Here is a 20,975-nt window from a genome sequence, read left to right on the forward strand (position 1 = left end):
GATCCTAAGCAACAAATAAGCAATGATGCACATGTTTGTGAAGTTGTGAGTGTCCTTTACCTCATGTCCTTGGCACCAGAAAAAGAACGCTTTTAAAAGAGTCTCATATACCATTTGAGAGATTGATATAGTTTGTTCTTGGCTATAAACTAGCAATGAACATGGAATGGATTTTCAGAGCTAAATCTGTCATTAGCATAAAAAGTGAGCACTCAAACGGCCTCCCGAGTGCCAACTTGCATACAAAGTTATGTAGAAAAGTTTACTGGCATGGCTCCCTCCGGAGTTAAAATGAAGATGGGCTGAATTTACATGATTCCTGTTTCTAATGTACAGTATTAAAGACTGTGACTGGATGGCTGGTGTACCTGATCAGTTTGTTGTCCAGGTACTAACTGTTGATAGGCAACTTCACCTTTGCAAAGCAGGGCATATGGCCACTCTACTCACCAGCCCAGGAACAGTATAAACTTTGGCCCTCATTCCTCTTGCTGAAAATGGAAAGGAAATCAAGATTCACAACTTTATGAGGACCATGCAGCTATTCAAAATGAATACACATTACAACGTTGCTGAAGCCAAACGGATGGATTAGCAGCACTGAAGTGATCTCCTCAGGATGCAAACCTGGGCAGCATGTATGGAGGTCCTGGGCTGCCCAGACAACAAGACACCCCACCCCACCCCGCTTTCTCTAATGTGGTCCAAAGGAAAGCAGAGCAATACATTTGGCACCAGCTTGGCTGCAGGAGTTGCCAGCAGGAGGCATGCAAAGCACCATCCAACCATCTTAGGGACTCTACTCCAAATTTGTGTAGGGTTTGCTCCTTAGCCTTTTTGTTCCCCTGAAGATATCCCACAAGGCAGAAGAGATTTAGGATCAGAATTTTCCTTCTGTTAGATTGGCTACCTTTCTAGATTGACAAGCCCCATCAGTAGGAAGACACACGCAAGAGAGGAGTTGTGCTTCGTGCCTCCAGCGATGTCTCAGGCAAATATTCTTTTGCAGCAGTTTAATGGCAGCACATGCATTCACCCTTATTTTTCCAATATAGGCATCGCCATATGAAGTATTCTTTATTCCCCCACCCTCCCCCCACCCAGATTGAATATATATTGCAGCATAGGATCATTTTGTGCAACTCTGCCAAAAGCTAAATTAACAGCTCCAAGCGGTACTTTCTATTAAACAGAGCCATTTATTTTCACCGCATCACAGAGCATGCAGATTTTGCTCTGCTCTTAAGGGAAAGGACCCTACTTTACAAACGCCTTTAGAAAAGGTCACAGGAAAGACTGCGGTGTGTTTTACGTAGGATATAGGAAGCTGTCCTTCAGAATACATAAAGCCCCTCTGCAAAAGTAAACAGACACGTACGTAATGGGAAAAGGGGATTAATAACGGAGTGGAGAGAACACAGTGAACTTGGATGATCTGATTCTTCACAGCTTATGAAGAAATCTTTAATACCCTGCTGCAAATCTTGCCACAAATGACCGGAATCTGTGGGCTTAAGTGCAGGGATTTGTCTGCTTTGAGTTTGCTTACTGAGATTACATGATAAAAGAAGATAGCAAAGGGCCCAGAGACACTGCTCCCTATAAATACACCCTTAAATATGTACACAAGTTGTTGGTTTTTTTGTTTTTTAAGGATATTCTTGCATTAAAAAAAAAATACCTACACTTCGCACCAGAGATGTTATCTTACATTTACCCAGTCATGAATGAGAAGCACCTTTTATTCCTTTAGCCGGCTTGTATGTTTAACTGTTGATCCTGTGGTGCCTCTGTTATGTTTACATGTTTTATTACAAATTAAAAAAAAAAAAATTTAAAAAGATGATAAAGCCCATAAAACTGCAACTCATACTGTTATAGCAGACATACAAGTTCCAAAAAGTTACACATCATACATATTCAGTAAGTATAACTTCCCTTAACCACATGGATAGTAAATATTGTATTTTAGGACAGCATCAAAACAGCCTTAAATGCATTTGTGCCCATTCTTTAAAAGTTAGCTCATATAGGAGGCAAATGAGACCAAAGGCTTTCAAAAGGCTTAAAAAAATTATTTGCCAGCAGAACGAAGCATTAAGGCCAAGCAGGAAACCATTTGTCCGCAGTTGCCGTTTGAAAGCCATGAAAATAGCAAGGTGTACTCCAAATCAAAATGTTCAGCACGGACTGCATTTTGTTCCTGTAACAAAACACAACTTAGATATTTTCACATGACCATCTGTGCCTGCTGCTCTATGTCAATACTTCTGCGATTTCCTTCATCACCATCAGTTGCACAGGAGCCAACTCCTAGGGGCCAAGGTCCATTCAGGCTCCCCAATAAAATATTTGAGGGGACTGCCCCCCAAGTTGATGGGCATTGCCACTCAAATGGTGTGGGTGCACCCTGTCATGTGACTGATTATGCGAGGAGGGGCTTACCTGCCCCCCCAATTCAACTTGACGCCCCCTGATCAGTTGTATTAGTAAACCCCAAGAATTTAGTAAATCCTCAGGGAGGTGCCATTGAGGGTGGGAATCCATACTGAACAGGGTCTCCCCAGTGCGGCAAGCATACTGATGGATGCATCCAACATTATGCTTGGGTTTAAAATACACACTTCTGCCTCTCCTTTGGCACAAAGTTTCAAAATCACTAAACAGTTGCATCTGTCTTCTTTCATACCACAGGAAAATCTACTAAGGAGGGGGGAGAGAGGTAGAGTAGAACAATAGTGTGAATAGGAAAATGTGTGACTGGGGAACAGTGAGAGTTGGGTGGGTGACAGTTTGGGGTTGCCCCTCCTTTCTTAATTATTGCCCTGCATTTCCGGTCCTTTCTCTTGATCTAAAACAGCTCCAGCACCAGCTTTCAATTAATTCAATACTTCCTGGAAGGCTGGAACTAGACCTCCTCAATCCTCACACTTCAATTACTGTAGCTCTTTAATTAGAGGAGATACAGCTATGTCATTATTACTATTATCATTATTAATTGCATGTATTTGCTTGGAGCTGCTTAGTACTTCCCATTGGAATACATGCATAGTCCAGAGGTCTTCAATCTTTTTGAGTCCACGGCTCCCTTGACCAACTACATTCTTTCTGCGGGGCTCAGGGACCCAGTTATGTCATCCCTTGCCTGCAAAGCTAGCAGTCTCTCACTCTTTTCCAAACACCCTCCCTTGTGGGGTGTTCCCTCAGCCTCCTCTCCTCTCCCCTCTCCTTGGGAGTCCTTTGGGCAGCTGCTGCTGCCACCCCTGGTCTCTGAGCTGCCCCTGCTGCCCCAAAGAGAGGTGCCTCCTCACACTGCCCCACAGGAACCTGGGACTGTCCATTCCCAACAGCAAGGGCTGGTGGACTAGCTGGATGGGCTCCCTCGCCCACTTGCTTACTCCAAGGATGCCTCAGCTCCTGGCAACCAGCACCCCCTGACCAGCTCCAGAGGCATCTTTCACCAGTGGCTGCTGCAACAAACAGCTGTGCAAGCCTTTGGGAGGCAGAGACAACAGAGGGCATCAGAGGGAGGGAGGAAGGAGGGAGGGAGGGAGAAAGGGATGGAGACCAGTGTTGCCTGTAGCACCACTGACCATCCTTCAAGGCACCCCAGAGTGCCACGGCACACTGGCTGAAAGCCACTGGCATAGTCCATAGGTCACATCCACATTGCGCTGGGAATTGTATCTCTGTGGGGGGTAAACTACAGTGCCCAAGATTCTTTGAGGGGAAGCAATCTGACTGAGGCACAAGGAGAACTACAAGAACAGGCCCTCACCAACAAACTGTGCCCCCATTAAAGCAGTGGTCTCCAGAGTTTTGGCAGCTGAGTGCACATTCTGAAATCTGAGAAAATGCATTGCAAGCAGCACAAAATATCCATTTCACACAAGAAAAATGCAGAATGCTCAGAAGTACTCTCCCCCAGGCCCCACCCCACACCCTGAACAAGGCAACCCCCTCCCAAACAAACAAAAAACCAAACGCTCATATCTGCTATAACTTTTTTTTAATCAAACCGGTGTGCAGGGAGGAGAGGTTTATCTGTTTCCTCCTCATCCTACACCAGACGGCAGATTGGGCCGTCTGCACAGTGGGCAGTTCCCCTCCACACACACAAAGGTCATATCTCTGTGTGGGTGGGTCTGGGTGATATCTGTGTTCTGAGGAAGGCTGTGGAGGAGAACTAAGCCTCCTTCTTGATGATTCCTCATGCTTGTAATGAATAAGAAAAAAAATAAGAGATACAGCTCATCAATCAGGCAGTATTCATTAGCTAAGCTGAGAAGCCTGAGGCGTAAAAGAGGTCTCCATGCTTTGCTTACTACCTCATCCCAAAGGAAAGGAAAGGAAGGGGGGGATCCTCTCTTCAGATGTTTTGTGGCAAGATCCTGAGTTTCTGAGCAGATCTCTCCTTAGTCTGCAACATGAAGTTTACCTCAGAGTGGTATGCGTGCAGGCCTGCATGTCTGCGAGACTTTTGTTCCCACACATTTTTTATTTTTTTGCAGTTGCACCATAGTGCAACGAATCATTAATTAAAAAATAAGAAATAGGAAGCTCCCAGGAGCAGTTTTGAGAAGTCTTGACATCTTGGCCAGGGAGAGGGTGAAGTGTTGCCAAAAGCATTAATCACCAAGGTTTATTGCTCTATACATGCACATGCACACACAGAGAGAGAGAGACCCTGAGCTGCAGATCTCACACTCTTAGCCCTGCCCCACAGGCCTGTCCCTAGGTGCAGAGCCCGAGGTGGGCAGCTAGTGGGCTCCCATGGCCCCTATCTACTTCCTTGACTGACATAGTTGAGGCGTTTAAGTGTCCACAACACCACCAGGGAGGACAGAGCAGGGACACACATAGCACCCTCAAGACGTGGTGGGGTTGGAACCAGGTTTTAGGGGACCTTGGCCAATGTGCACTTTGAGGTCCCTACCACACCACTCCCAGCCCCCATTTACCATCCTGGAAAGGAGGTGGGGAGAATGAGACTCTTTCCGCCATCCCGTTCCCACAACCATCTGAAATAAAAAAAGGAATGGTGGGGGGGACCGCCAAGGGAAGAAGACTCAGAGCCCGGGGAGTGGTGGTGGGATGACGATGAGTGGTCAGAAGGAGCAGAGGGAAAGTACTGGGAGTGGGGAGGTGTCGGAAGCTGAAGGGGCAACAGGGCTTAGTTAGCAGGCAGTGTCTGTAGCAGAGAGAAGTCCACAATCAGACACAGGAGAGGAGAGGAGGCCAAGAGGCAGAGATGTCTGGCTGGTGAAGAGGCATGGGTGTCTCCCCCTTCTGCTGCAACAAACTCGGCTCCTTACAGGTCTCCCAGAACCAGGAGAGGCATGAAGAGGGGGGAAGAGAAGTTAGCTTCATGCAGGCACTGTCTCAGTATGCTTAGGAAAAGCCCCGGAGAGGAGGGAACTTAGGCAGCTGTGGGGAGGCAAGGACCTTCAGTCTCATGGGGAAGATGAGTTGCTGTGCTCATTAGGCCTGTGCAGATCCTGTTTTTGCTAATAAAGAGGTAACCTCAACTTGTGAAGTTGTGATTTACTGCCAGCTCATTCCTGTCATCAGCCAAGTGGGACAGGCAAATCAAGGAGGTCATAGAGGCTGGCAGGAGGCACCATAGCTGGAGATGGAGATAAGTTCTCCGTCAGGATTGCCCACCTAAGTCCTGTTGCCAGAATAGGAGAATGAGGAAGGAGACGTGCCACCAAGGAATGTGTTGGTGTGGGTGGGTGGGTGGGTAGGACCTTATCCATGAAACTCACCTTGGGCCACTCACAGTCTCTCAGTCTAATCTACCTCACAGGGTTGTTGTGAGGATAACATTGAGAGGGGGAGAATTATGTACCCCACCTTGAACTCCCCAGCAAAACTCTCAGGGAAAGGAGGAGAGCACTTCTACATGGTTGCTCCCTCTTGCTTTGTGCTGAAGGAGGCCTGAAGTGACTGGGACATCCCTTTCCAACCCCTTAACTACTGAGCCATCGGGGTTTGAGCTGCCCTCACTCCATTATCTTCAAAATATTGATGTGTGGAAACACAGAAGCAGGGAAAGGGTGAAGACAACACTGCCCACATGGTTACGTCACATGCATTGTGTGTAGAGAACATAGCAAGAGGCACATGCTTAAAAACTGCTGTGCCCCACCTGGCCCAAGTGTGGCTGGTCAATTACAATTCTGCTTATAGCAAAATATCATTGATTAGCAGCCCTGAGTCATCCACTCTTTACATACAAAATACAACCCCCACACACTCGGTTCTTCAAAAATGAGTCATTGACAGCCCTATGTTTCCATTCGTATGTTCTTGACACTTGAATAACCAAACAATGGGCCATTTTTGACAAGGAATATTTCAAAGCCTATTCAAAACTTATGAACAGGTTTAGTCCAAGCCTTGATTTCCCCACTTTGGAGCTTGGAGGTGCTGGAAAATAAACAAACATTTAAGCTGTGTGCTACTTGCCTGCAACTTCTTCCTGTGTGGTTTGAGCTTCAGATTTCCCCAGTAGCAGATAGCAATCAAGCTTTCTTTTGCCATTATGCCAGTAGTAGCACTGACGATGCCATTTTTGTTTGCTTTAACTGATTCTGTTTAAAATGAAGTGTTTTCAAATTTGATCGAAAGCAAGCTAATCCAAAAATTGTAGACACAGGCTGCACACACACCTTTAAAGCATATTGGAAACACATTTCCATACATACATCCCCCCAAAGAATTCAGGATACTGGAGTTTCTTAAGGGTTGTTGGGGGTTGTATCTCTGTGAGAGGTAAACTACAGCACCCATAATTATGTGAAGGAAAGAATATGCTTAAAAGGTAAAGGTAAAGGGACCCCTGACCATTAGGTCCAGTCGTGGCCGACTCTGGGGTTGCAGTGCTCATCTCGCTTTATTGGCCAAGGGAGCCAGCATACAGCTTCCAGGTCATGTGGCCAGCATGACAAAGCCGCTTCTGGCGAACCAGAGCAGCACATAGAAACTCCGTTTTCCTTCCCGCCGGAGCAGTACATATTTATCTACTTGCACTTTGACGTGCTTTCAAACTGCTAGGTTGGCAGGAGCAGGGACCGAGCAATGGGAGCTCACCCCGTCGCTGGGATTCTAATTGCCCACCTTCTGATTGGCAAGTCCTAGGCTCTGTGGTTTAACCCACAGCGCCACTCGCGTCCCTATGCTTAAAAGGTACACGTTACATTTTCAGAACAATTTCCCCTCAAAAAGCTTTGATTGCTCTAGCCCTACACAGCCTCAAAACCACATAACAAGAACATGATAATGAAATACCCTCCAACATTTATCCAATTAAAGTAGGAAGGTCCTGTTCCATAATTATAATTTAATTATTTATACCCTGCCCATCTGACTGGGTTGCCCCAGCCATTCTGGGCAGCTTCCAACATACAGTGGTACCTCTGGTTACGTACTTAATTCATTCCGGAGGTCCGTTCTTGACCTGAAACTGTTCTTAACCTGAAGCACCACTTTAGCTAATGGGGCCTCCTGCTGCTGCGCCGCCGCCACCGCCGCGTGATTTCTGTTCTCATCCTAAAGCAAAATTCTTAACCCGAGGTACTGTTTCTGGGTTAGCGGAGTCTGTAACCTGAAGTGTATGTAACCTGAAGCGTATGTAACCCGAGGTACCACTGTATATAAAAACATAATAAAAAGTTAAATGTTAAGTTGTGGGTTGACATAGCAGACGACACAGCGATTTCTCCAAAGCAGCTCTTTATTTTGTAAGCTGGAACAGAACTAAGCTGAGGAGCTCAGTCAGCCTGCTTATATAGAGCTACAGAACAATTGTAACTGTTGCAATGTTCTAAAACTATCCAATCACTGAACGTCACTTTTCGATCCTTCATTTGCATACAAAACTATCCAATCACTGAACGTCACTTTTTGATCCTTCATTTGCATAACTATCTACAGTATCCCCCTGCTGGCCCAGGGTGAGAACTTCAGTACATAACATTAAACATTTAAAAACTTCCCTATACAGGACTGCCTTCAGATGACTCAGGGGTTGGATAACACCATACCCTCCAACATTTCTCCATTGAAAATAGGGGCGCTCTACCATACCCTCCAACATTTCTCCGATGAAAATAGGGACGTCCTAAGGAAAAGCGGGACATTCCAGGGTCAAACCAGAAACCAGAATGGCTTCTGTAAATCTGGGACTGTCCCTGGAAAATAGGGACACTTGGAAGGTCTGTAATGAAGGTCATCCCCAACCTTCTCCCTCATTCCCAAGTATAAAGCCCTTTTGAGTTCCTAAGCTGAAAAATATGTTACATTACACACTTATTGTAAAAGATGCAAATGGCCATTGTCTGGTGCGGAGGGAAGGCAACCTATCCTGCTTAACCTTATCCTAAAGTCTGCTGTTACAAATTATTGTTTCCAACTTAGCACAATGTAGTTCATTCTGGAGCACTGTGGGAAAATTAGATGGTGGCTAGACCAGGCTGCCTACCATTGCTCACAGCATTTGTACCCACTATCACCACTTGATAAGCCCCCTAACAGAGGAGAGAGGCCCCCTCCCCGAAGTGCACTGTCAAAGCTGGAGGCCTTCCTAAACAGTTGCCAGAGACTGGCCTCTGTTCTCTGGGTCAAACTACTCCATGTCCTGCTCATGACCTTCATGTCCTGCTTATGATCTGGCACTCATCTAGCTAGGCTGCCAATGAAAAAAGAAAGCCACTTTTGGACTCGGCAAGAGAGGCTATTCGTATATTTTTGCTGGAGGATTAAGCATGCATTTATTCATTAATCATGAAAGCTGAGAATAGGATTTCCATAGAGAGATGCACTGTATTTCTAAACAACAGGTGGTAGGGATAAAAACCACAGGGGAAAAGCATCACCCACAGGCCCTTCCTGCAAGTTTCCAGAAGCACCTGGCCACAGGCTACTGTTGCTCTAATCCAGCACAGAATCACAGAATTGTAGAGCTGGGAGGCACCCCAAGGGTCATCTAGTCCAACCCCCTGCAATAGCATGAATGACATGGCACATTCATGTATCAGCACCTGCATTATTCCCCCCTTTTAAATAGCAGACATAAAGCAATGGCAGCTACTGAAAAGGGGCATGAGCTATAGCAAATGAAAATACATTGAGGGTGCCCAGGGTTGGCATGGTAGTGAAAAGAGAATATCCCAATGACAAATACATATGGATACACATGGGGATAGGGAGTGGTACAAGGCTTAACTTGAGCCACAACTTGGTTCCAGAGCCTAGTTTGAATTCTAGAAAGATATTGTTCAGCACTTCTCATTCACTCCCCTCACAAGTACAGGACAAGGTTTTTCTGTCTGTCCAACACACACAAACACAAACACGTATGTTCTGGGGCAGTTCTGCAACTGTTTTAAAAAATATTTATCATATTTTTGTAAGGCAAAGGAAGAGCAGAGAGCAAGATAAATGTACTAGACCTGTTATGTGCCTAAGCTGGCTGACACTTAAGGGAAAGGATAGGACTCACTTGCCAAGCCAATTTTTGATTTCCTGGTGTGCAGTGTGAACCTGGCTTTGCAGATGAAAGACCTCATGCAATTGCTCAAAATGCTGCAACTGGTACCTTCAACATTAAATTTGGGTGGGTGGGGAATCCCCAGCTTGTTGTCTTTTGATTCTTATGGAGAGTCAGCTGGTACGTATGTTTTGCTTAGTTTCAAATACTCCCTTTATTATTTTCTCTCTGACTTTTACTCTGTCCGAGATGGCATTACACATGCCACACTGTTGGTAACAGGTGGTTACTAGACATTTTTTATTGCAGTATGACCTTAAAGTTGGCTTATCTTTCAAGTCAACCAGCTGATCAAATATTCAAGAAAAAAACAAACGGGGTTTTAAGCAGTTAATCCTTTGGCAGCCCTGTTGCCTTTTGTCTCTTTTTGCTACTTGCCTGCAAGGACCACATTTGTCATCAGGCTTGTCAGCGAGCTTTGCCTGCTGCGCTAAATTAGATATTGACCGGATGTGCCAGCTTAATAGTATAAACTTGTTGTGAGAACAAAATGAACTCCTCTGCAAAGCAAGGCCATGAACTCGCCTTACCCCAGTTGCCTCACATGGGCCAAGTATAATTAAATAAATGGACATCCCCTCCCCCTCCCCCTTACAGACGCCTAAGTTAACCTACACGGATAAGGGTTAAAGTGTTCTTATAAAGGGAGGAGGGCTCAGCTAACCAGCAAATGTGATAAGCAGGGCACTGGGTCAAAGAGGTCTCTTCTACGGCATCAGAATTCATAGTTTAAAAGGATTTTCATGGAGAGAAAAGATGTCTCCTGCTTTCTTAGCTAGGTGCCTTTAATACTTCTGTGCAGCTCAGAGCAGTGTCTGTTTGTATTGTTGCAGGGAAAGAGAGCAGTGGCTATAATCCTGGCAGTCTCTTGACTTGAGGAACAGATTGGCCTGATCATTGCACAAATAATATTGGAGTTAATCGCAAACCCTCCAAATGTCCCTATTTTCCAGGGACAGTCCCATATTTACAGAAGCTGTCCCAGTTTCTGATTTGATCCCAGAATGTCCTGCTTCTCTTTAGGATGTCCCTATTTTTATCAGAGAAATATTGGGGGGGGGGGGGGTAAGGAGTTATGAGGCCCCCAAGCCAAGGAGATAAGTAACTATACAACCTTTACAAGGCATCCGAAGGCAGCCCTGTATAGGGAAGTCTTTTAATGTTTAATGTTTCATTATGTTTTTATATATGTTGGCAGCTGCCCAGAGTGGCTGGGGCAACCCAGTAAGATGGACAGGGTATAAATAATTACATTATAATTATAATTATTGTTGTTGTTGTTGTTGTCGACGTCATCAAAGAAATGTTAGAGGGTATGTAATCATTTAGGATGCAGAACAAGAGTAGGCTGATTCCAACCAATGGCAGCTACCCTGAATAAAACAGAAAACACCTTGTCCCTGCACTCATTTCTCTCAGCCTAACAGTTATGTGGTTTTAATATTGGGAGAACTGTTTACACCCACAAGCAGGCAAGCAGCTCCTTCAGTTAAAACCTGGACATGTTGGCTCCTAACATCAGGACCAGTTCCAGAGGGTGGCAGGCTGGGCACCTGCCAGGACTGGAAGACCAGCCAAGGGCCCACTTCTCAGCTGTTCTCTGTTTATAATGTACACATCAGGGGTAAGGAACCAGTGGCCCTCCAGATGTTTTGAATTCCATCTCCCATCAGCCCAGGAAGCCCAGCTAATGGTCAGGTGTAGTCTGAGGTGTAGTCCTTCCACCTCTGGAGGGCCACAGGCTCCCCAGCTCTATTTTACATGGAACCTGAAGCCTAACCCAAGCGGTTCTGAGCCAAATTAAGAGAGTTCGCATGTACATGTTGCCTTTTCTAGGTTAGCAACTGCCTGGAGACTCATATGGTCAGCCTGCCCTCTGCAGGAAAAGGCTGCTCTGACTAGGAAGGAGGCAACTCAAGCAGAACAGAGTGAAGCATGATACTATGAATAATCATCTAAATAAATCTTAAATTGAATGTCAAATATGTCATTGATCACCGATTTAATGGATTTTAACCAATACATGGATTCATTAAATTGGTTCTTGCATTGGAAAAATGCTCAACACAATGTAATAAACAAAAACTGCCACTCACTATTAGACTACCATCTTTAATACTTTTATCACTCCCTATTACAGTAACAGACCAGAACCAAAATAATTTCAAAACGAACATGCTGCTAACTTTTAACCCTGCTGATTAAAATGTGCACTCGCCAGTCAGTCAACTAAAGCTTTAGTTGACTAATACAATATATTCCTGGTTCCCCAGTGATTATCCATGATTTTTAAGTACCTATCCATAGTAATGTACTCCACACAAAATTTTGTCTTTCTATTGCCTTTAGGACAGAAGCTGTTTTTTTAAATTAAAACAAAAAACACTAGTGAGAGTTTTTACAGTTGACATTCTTCATATTTCAGTCCCAGAGTCTGTAATTTAAAATCTGAAGAGGTTATGCATCTTGACAATAGACATGCACATTAACAAGAAATATGTACTATTTGCTTTTTCTATTCTATTTTCTCATAACTGCATATCAGTATATGAAATGCTGCCAAATTACAGCATGTGATTTTAAGCTTACAATGTTCTTTTTTTAAAATTGGCCTCTTTTATCCCCCAACAACTTGATTTACTTAGATTGTGAGGCCCTTTTGCACAGAACAATTTACATTTAGGAAAGAAAACTGCTATAACCTACTTTGAGCCCATGGGATAGAGTCAGAAATAAATCAAATTGCATCAAATTGTGAAATTAAAACTTCCTTGGCGCTATGGACAGTATATTAAGCCCATAGGGCTGAACAACACACAACAGAAGAGATCTTGGGCAGATCTTATGACTTCTTCAACCGGAAGGAGAGAGAGAGAGAGAGAGAGAGAGAGAGAGAGAGAGAGAGAGAGAGAGAGAGATTTGGATTGAGGCTGTGGCACTGTTAAACCTTTCACTTCCACCATTTCCGCAATTCCTCCCTGAAGTTGCTATTTATCATGGAGGTAAAAAGACTGCTACAATATGGAATCCTTTCTCTGTCCTCTCCTCGCATCTTTTGCCCCAGTAGCCAGTGGCGTAGCGTGGGGGGTGCAGGGGGGGCCGGCCGCACCGGGCGCAACATCTGGGGTTAGGGCAAATCCACAGGTTAGGGGGCGCAAATCCATGGGTTAGGGGGCGCAAATCCACGGGTTAGGGGGCGCAAATTACTTGCCTTGCCCCGGGTGCTGACAACCCACGCTACGCCACTGCCAGTAGCTAGTACCAGTTCTGAGAGAAGGAGATTTACAGTTAGGAAAATATTGGGCAGGGGATGGGGAAGGAATTAGAATCCTTCAACCAATGCTGTAACCTCAATCCAAACTGGAGGTGTAGCTGCTTCTGAGTGACAAATCTCCCATGTCATGGCTAGTTTGGCTCTCAGAAACCAGCTCAGGACAGACCATTGCAGAACAGGCGAAGAAGAGGGTTCAAGCCACATTTCTTGGAGAGAGAACATGGGTGTTACACAAGAGAGAAACCATGTTTTCATCTGAAATGCTGGACTGCATGTTATGATCTACTGATTAAATTTACAACCCTAATTTTCAGAAAGAATTGATGAACCGACAATCTGTAGCTTGATTCCAACATGAAATTAAGACTGCTCTAAACCCTGAGGCAGCTTTGTTGCCCCACAGTGTGTCGGGTGACATACTACTGTCAAAGCACAGAAAACGGCTTTATTTCTTTGCAAGGACAATTTCACTTGCCCATAAAATTCACCCGCCTTTTATCAGTGCCATCCGCAAAGATATTGTGGCATCTGTAAGATATCCCCATCTCCAATGTGCATCGTCTTGCAGTCTCCAGAGCCAACAAACTGTCAAATTAGAACCGGCTCCTGACAGCTTTATGACACATAATCTTGTTCACAAAGAAAATGGCCCGAGACCTCCTGCCTGTTACAGCTGCCAGAATGGAAATGTTTTTCATGTCTCTGTGATAAGTTTACATCTCCACAAAGGAGACAATACATCTGCCGTTGCCTTGAACCAATCACAATGCAAAAATTTGATATCAAATATAAACCAGCTTTCCTCCTTTGTAAGATACCTATTTTATGAGTCCAGCAACTAATGACTGTTTCACAGAATCACCTGGTTGATTGGAATCCACAATGAAAGATCTCTGGTGATCTGCAGGAAATCAGCAAGGGCTTCTGAAGCCCAGTTGTTGAAACAATACAAAACAGCTTTCTTTTGACTTAAACAAGGCTGTTAAAATCAAGAAAGCCAACCAGCAATGGAGTTACATGTGAAAGGACTAATAAACGACCATACTTTTCCATCTATAAGACAAGGTTTTTTTACTACAAAATAATGTTAAAAAACGGGGGGGGGGGGGCGGATAGTGCCTAGGAGGGGGCTGGTGATTGGTTGTAGCTGTGCGAATGCTGACTACTGTTGGTGAGAGGACAGGCGCTTGTTGGCTTCTGTGACGTGACCGATTGTCAGCGTCTGTCATTATGGTTAGTGAATTTCTGCATCCCCCTCCCCCCCAAAGAGCTCACCCCAAACAGCCTTGGACAATCCCCCCCCGAAAAAAAAACCACACAAGCTCAACAACTTTTGGAAATCCTCCCCCCCAAAAAGCTCTGGGCCATGTTGCCCCATTTTTTTGAGTCCCCCAAAATAGGGGGGCTCTTATACACAGGGGCGTCTTATACAGGGGGAAATACGGTATGTTCAGTACTGGTCCAGGCAGGGGGGGGGTGGAATCCTAGACTCAGAATATGCTCAAGGGTACTTCATTAATTCTACCTGTGGGTCTTTTGCACCTGAAGTTGGTAGATCTTTAGGTTCTAGCAAATCTGACAAGCCTGAAACGCCTGCTTTTAAACATTCTGAAGCATTGCAGTATATAAATTATTACTTTTTTACTCCATAATTCATTCTCTCTCCTATTCTTCACCCAAATTGTAAAAGCATGCTAGGAAGAATGTCATTTTAACTCCCCCAGTTCTGCTTTTAGCAGAGAGGGGCACCCAAAGGACAACAGCTGAGGACAGATACTTTTCCCAGAGCTGCATGTTGTTTTTTAGAGGTGTGTGGCTCCCTCTACTGGGCGGCATAGGTAGCAAGAAGTAAACTTGAAAGAATTTGAGGGCTAATTTGGAAGTTCATTTTTTTAATAGCTATCAATGGGAATGTTCTTTATAAAGGAAGAAAGGAAGTTAATGTACCCATACATTTTTCAGGAAGTCACCTTATCAGTACCCAAATGTTCAAAACAACACATTGATGTTTATTTTTTTTGTAATATGTCCAGGGGAGTTAATTGATGAATAGGCACAAAACCCTATATTTACTTACTGAATTAAAATAAGTGGGGGGTGTCCTTGTGGCTGTCTAAATCAGGGTTTCCCAAATGTAGGTCTCCAGCTCCTTTTGGACTACAATTCCCAATCATCCCTGACCACTGGTCCAGCTAGCTAGAGATGCTGAGAGTTGTACAGTAGTCAGTCCAAAAACAGCTGGAGACCCACGTTTGGGAAACACTGATCTAAATAATATAAATCATGTGCGGGGAACCTTTGGCCCTCCAGATGTTGCTAAACAACAACTCTCATGATTGCTGGGGCTAATGGCAACATCTGGAGGGCCAAAGGTTCCTGACACATGATATAGAAAAATATAAAATTCAGTTAACAGTGAACTAAATTCTCAAAGGGTACTGGACCTTATATAGCAAAACAATACTATCCATGCACAGTAGGCTTGGGAGAATCCGAGTAGCACAAAACAAATGGGGAGGGGGAATCCTAAGGGAAGAAGAAAACAACAACAGCAGAAGAAGAATGAGAATTTAACATGCTCAGTGGGCAAATAATGCTGACTGACAGTTCAGGAAAATGAAGAGAAAAGCGAAAAAAGCAGGACACTTTTACAGTAAATTCAGACATTGTCATTGCTAAGCAATTGTAACCAGTGCTTTTTTCCAGGGGGTACTCAAGGTACATACTACCGGCACCTCTTTTTTGTTGTTGTTAAAAAGTGTGGCACTTCACAGTGAGTACTAACCAGAACCTATTTCTCTAGGAAAAAAGCACTGACCCTAACCCTATTCCATACTCCTTTTTTCAGACCTCAAGTGTAGTGATTTCCCCTCACTTAAATCACTATTGCCACCCAGCCCAGGGGTATTGGGCCTTTAATTAGAAGCCGCCTCCTTCTATTTAAAATGGCCATAACAATATGGATAAATTGTACCTCAATTGGCCTTTAATTAGTTCCTGTTCTCAGTTTTCACAGGTGCAAATTGGCAATTTAGTATCATACATTAACACAACCACTGCATACTTCCATTGCATACCTAAAGTTTAAAGCCAGTTTAATCTACCATGGTTTATCTGTCCCGCTGCCCACTAAGATATCCCTTGAATTGCAGATCTGTATTATTCACTGCATGTTCCTTTTATTTTTCCTGCTTGTACTTTTCCATGTTTTTTGAAAATCAGTAAAAGATATTTAAAAAGGAGGAAATTCTACTGACTTCACTGGGACTTATTTTCAGGTAAGTGGGGTTAGGATTGCAGTCTATGTTGTGACCCTAATTAAAAGCATAGGGGATTACATATTTTAAGAAACAGCATCATTATTAGTTGCTCCTGCTGTCAACAAGGATACATTCAATCCACCACCCCTGTGGTTATTCCGCCACCAATAACTCTTGACTTTAGCCCATCAGAATGGCACCATGAAACATTTCTCCGTGTATAACCTTGCCCTTAAATTAAGGACTTAAGTTTTCTTTTTATGCAATCAAATCAACTACGCTGAAATTTGCATTAGTATGTTTAAATGGTTTTGCAAATTTTCCTGTATGCTGCTTCCCATCACAAATCACCATATTTTGGCTTAACAGAATTTAGAGAGGTTTTTCAAGCAGTGATGAGTCACTACCTGGACACATACTGAAGCATTCTCAAGGCTCTTTTGTTACTCCCAAATCTCTTAGGAAAGATACATTATCTTACTTCCTCAATGGGGGTGGAATCACCTGGTTTTAGTTCTTACGTTTCTAATCCTGTGAATGATAGGAACATTGGTAACTTTCTGCAGTCACTTCCCAAATTATGGGTTTGGAAAGAAAGATTGTCCTGCAGCGGGAAAATGACAACTGCATCTGTCAGTGACAAAATGCTGGAAACGGATTGCCTTGTGGTACTTCAGTGTATCTTGCATTACAAGAACTCTCCGATGAGGAGAGAGAGTGCCAGATGAAGAACGAACAAGGGGTGGCAAAGTCAGGGCAACATCCAGCACTGACATTATGTTCCTCTTCAGTAAATCTAGTTTGACGGACAGAACCCAGGAGATGCTAACAAGGGCCAACTGTAGCAAAGGCAATGGTGCCTCACCTGCTCTGAGCCATGCTTGGCTGACAATCAGCAAAGCACAAGGGAGGTGTGGACTCATGCCCTGTACTGTTAGGTTGTTGTGTTTGATGTCCCTAAAAGTGATCTCAGCTACAGCTGATCAACCTGCAAGGCAGAGGGTTTGGCTCACAATCTGCCATTAAGCACCAACAAAACACTCTATAAATTCTAATGCAACCCAAAGTCAGCATGCCAAGATAATGGAACAGACATCTAACCAAAAATAACCGCCTTTGATAATTCATTTGAAATTGTTAGCTGCCTTGGACTCATAATGAAACACAGGACATGAATTTATTACAGGACATGAATAAAACAACTTGAAACAAGCTCTTGGAAGCTCAATAGGCCCAGATGAACTTTTCACTGAAATACACTTCAATTTAAACTCTTATCGGTAAACATATTTGTAACACATCAGTCCCTTCCCTATGTAAAGTGATTTAACAATGTTTTGGATACTTACGGATGTAACCATTGTCAGGGTCTTTCTCCACACTTAACGTACAAGAGACTTCAGTTGTATTCTTGATGGGCTTGACAGTTAGCAAGTACCGGCCTTGTTCTCCATATAAAGCTCTCCAACTGAACGAAAATGCATAAGAACAAATCAGAAAGAATAAATGGGGAGCAACTGTTATTCAGAGGCATACACTGCCTTTAATGGTGGAGGTTGAACATAGCCATGATGGCTAGAGGCCATGGATGGATAGCCTTTTTCCTAAACTAAAAAGGCCCAAATCTTGAAGCATTTCCATAAAGGAGAGTTGCTCCAGCACCTTGATTATTTTGGTTGCCCCCTTCTGCACCTTTTCCAGCTTTACAATATCCTTTGTGAGGTGTAGGCCTCAACAGTTGATATCCCAGACAATATCTGGGAAATACAATTTGATGAGGGCCCACTGTAACACACCTTATTGAAATTGTATTCCCAAAGGGACAAATTGTAGCCTTAAAACATATACATATATACAATTTAAAATATTTTGAAACCAATGACATTTCAGTGATACATCTGCTGGCTCTTTTACTTCTTACATATTTCTCCTGAAAAACCAGAAACACAATACTGTGGAAACAGGACACACAAATGTATATTTTCTTATCTTAAACTATTTTTGCAGGCTTAACTTCAAGCATCAAAGAGCTCCATCAGATGTACCCCAAGTACATTTCTGTTGGCTTAAAAAAAAAATTAAATGCATGTATAAAGAGAGAGAAGATTCAAATCTACCTTACAGATTAGTGAAAATAGAATGGTGTGCAGCAAAGAGAGAAGAAAGCCAAAGACAAATGGATCAAAATTAATATAATTCACTAAAATATGAGAATAGCAGAAAGGACAAGAAATGCATTGTCTTGCTTATCAAGGGGGAAGTCAAGTACATGAAAGGACAAACTTGAGGGAACATAAAAAAATCTGACAGCGACGCAAATTTGGAGCTGATGTCAGGCAGCACATTTTAAATTAGGAACCATCTGCCAGTCGCTACACTCACAGCACTGAAGTTCAACCAAAGAACAGCCAAAGGGTACGGGGAGGGCAGTGGTTTTCAGATGAGGGTGAGGGAGATTCAGCTTCTCCCTCGGTACTACTGTCCCATTTTAAGACAGCATCAGTAAATCATCCCAGTTCATTCAAGCAAAGGGGGGAAAGGAAGAAGGTGGAGGGATAAAAGTCCTATTATGCAATGCCAGAGGTCACGATACCAATATCAATCTTCATTTTTCACACTAGGGTCAGCTTCAATTTTTCATTCCATCCTTTGACACTGGACTGACCCCCTGATACTGCTGACTATAGTACTGATTATAGAAGACCATGATAGTTATTGGGACTCTGCCATATTCAAGCAGAAAGGGGCAACCAGACTGAATCCCAAATCCTATGGCTTTAGCCCCAGAAATTATTCTTCAGATTGTAGCCAAAGTTGGTTCCATTCACAGTAGGCCCAGTGAAAGGAGGTTTTTGGGGAAGGAGGCTGCAACTAAATCCTCTCACTCCCTGTTCACAGATTTTGCTTAGCTCTAAGGAGTACCAAGTCCTTGATGCTGCAAAATCTTCCAAAGAGATAGCTATGTTAGTCTTGTAGCACTTTTAAAAGGCTAACCAATTTATTATTTGTTACTGCAAAAGTATTATACTGCAGACACTCTACCCTAGTTGTCTTTCATTTCTCAATCTAAATTTGGCCCGACTGATTACTATGAAAAGATATACCGTATTTTTCCATGTATAAGACACCCCCATGTATAAGACAGCCTCAAATGTATTTTTTGAGCCCCAAATTAAGAAATAATTAATTGCAACATTCCGTGTATAAGACAACCCTCAATTTTCAACTTTTAAAAAAAAAAATTGGGGGGGAATATAGTCTTATACATGGAAAAATACAGTATATGGTAATGCGATCAGTTCTGACAGGACTTTTGCTTTAAAATTGTTCCCTGGGCTGAGGAAAGGATTTTACCATTGATTTTGGAGATGATATGTTGCTCTTAAATTCACGTGATCCCTGGCAAGAAAAAGCTAATGCTTCTACAGACCATTTCAAAATTACCTTCTTGAGCAAGGTTTTGAACCATGAAGCCCAAATTCACTCTCTTGAGCAGAGAGTGAACTCTAAGACATCAACACACTTGTTTTGGAACTTTGGCAATGAGCCTTGCAAATGTTTTAGCCTTTGTATTTCTGTTTGTCTATATTGTGTATAAGCAGATTTCTGATCTCTCTCTCTCTCTCTCTGATATATTAATTAAAACACTAGCATGTCAGGAGTGGTGTTAGTTGTATAAGTGTTAAGGCAGGGTTAGAGGTTGCAAGTAGGAAAATAAAGGTAATGTACTGTTAAAGATTTCTTTTTGTTGGGGGTCTGTCTGGATGAGTTCCTTCCAGGCCTGTGATTCTGCATCCAGTGGAATTTAGCATCTAGCAGATGATGCCCCCTAAACCAATCAGCCAGTTTATTTGTAGGGTAATAGCCTTATCTGGCCAGTTAAGTACTGTTGACCTCCTGCTGCCATAAAGACAAATGGGTGAGCCTTTTCTCACCTCATCTGGCTGGATGACACATTATCCTAGAATGGGGAACAATAAGCCAAGCAGGATTGGGAGGATGTGAGAGACTTTTGCAATGCAAAAAGGCCAAGTTCATGCAACCAACTGCTTATCTCTAAGTCACAGACAAAAAAACTAAGAGAAAGTACAAGAATCTGAAGGGAGTGTCCAATCACCTCTGGATTGTAGATATGACAACTAAACACCCAATCTGTTTCCAAGTTGTACCCCCAGTAGAATTTGATTTCCAGACTTTGGATAAGCAAATTTCAAAAGTTCTCCCAGACCTCTGGCCTGCCTTAGGAACAAATAAAACACCCTTCTCTGTATACTCAGCAGCAGAGAATATACTGTATTTTTCCGTGTATAAGGTGCCCCCTATTTTTAGGGACTCCAATTTAAGAAATCCCCACCATTCACTATCCAAGTATAAGACAACCCCCAGTTTTTCACATAATTTTTAAGTAAAAAAAAAACCTAGTCATATACAGGGGAAAGTACAGTAATCCTCTCAGGGAGACTCACAGAAGCCCATAAACAACTTCTCCCCAATATGCTATCATTCTGGGTGTAAGGTTTTTGCCATGAAGTATCATTTTGAGTAACATTGAAATTATACAGTACAGGAAAGTTTTCGCCTCATGATTCCCCTGTGTGTGAAGCAGAAAATAAAGGTAAAGTACTGTTAAAGATTTTGGGGTTTTTTTTGGGGGGGGGGGGTCCGTCTGGATGAGTTCCTTCCAGGCCTGTGATTCTGCATCCAGTGGAATTTAGAATCTAGCAGAAGATGCCCCCTGAATCAATCAGCCAGTTTATTTGTAGGGTAATACGGTGGTACCTCGGGATGCGAACGGGATTCATTCCAGAGCCCCGTTCGTATCCCGAACAGAGCATAAGACGCGGCAGCGCATCTGTACATGCGCGGGTCACGTTTTGCCACTTCTGTG

The 20,975-nt window shown here is 43.4% G+C and overlaps 1 protein-coding gene across 1 annotated transcript in view; it reads right to left on the bottom strand.

Annotated features, from left to right (window-relative positions):
- LOC114597092 (heparan-alpha-glucosaminide N-acetyltransferase-like) overlaps positions 1-20,975 on the bottom strand; it is a 167,036-nt gene that overhangs the window by 140,549 nt on the left and 5,512 nt on the right. The window contains exon 4 of the mRNA XM_077930881.1: positions 17,437-17,555. Within this exon, the coding sequence (XP_077787007.1) occupies positions 17,437-17,555 (119 nt within the window). The remainder of the gene's footprint in view (positions 1-17,436; positions 17,556-20,975) is intronic.

This window comes from Podarcis muralis, chromosome 6 (assembly GCF_964188315.1).
Source record: "Podarcis muralis chromosome 6, rPodMur119.hap1.1, whole genome shotgun sequence".
Classification (NCBI taxonomy): Eukaryota; Metazoa; Chordata; class Lepidosauria; order Squamata; family Lacertidae; genus Podarcis; species Podarcis muralis.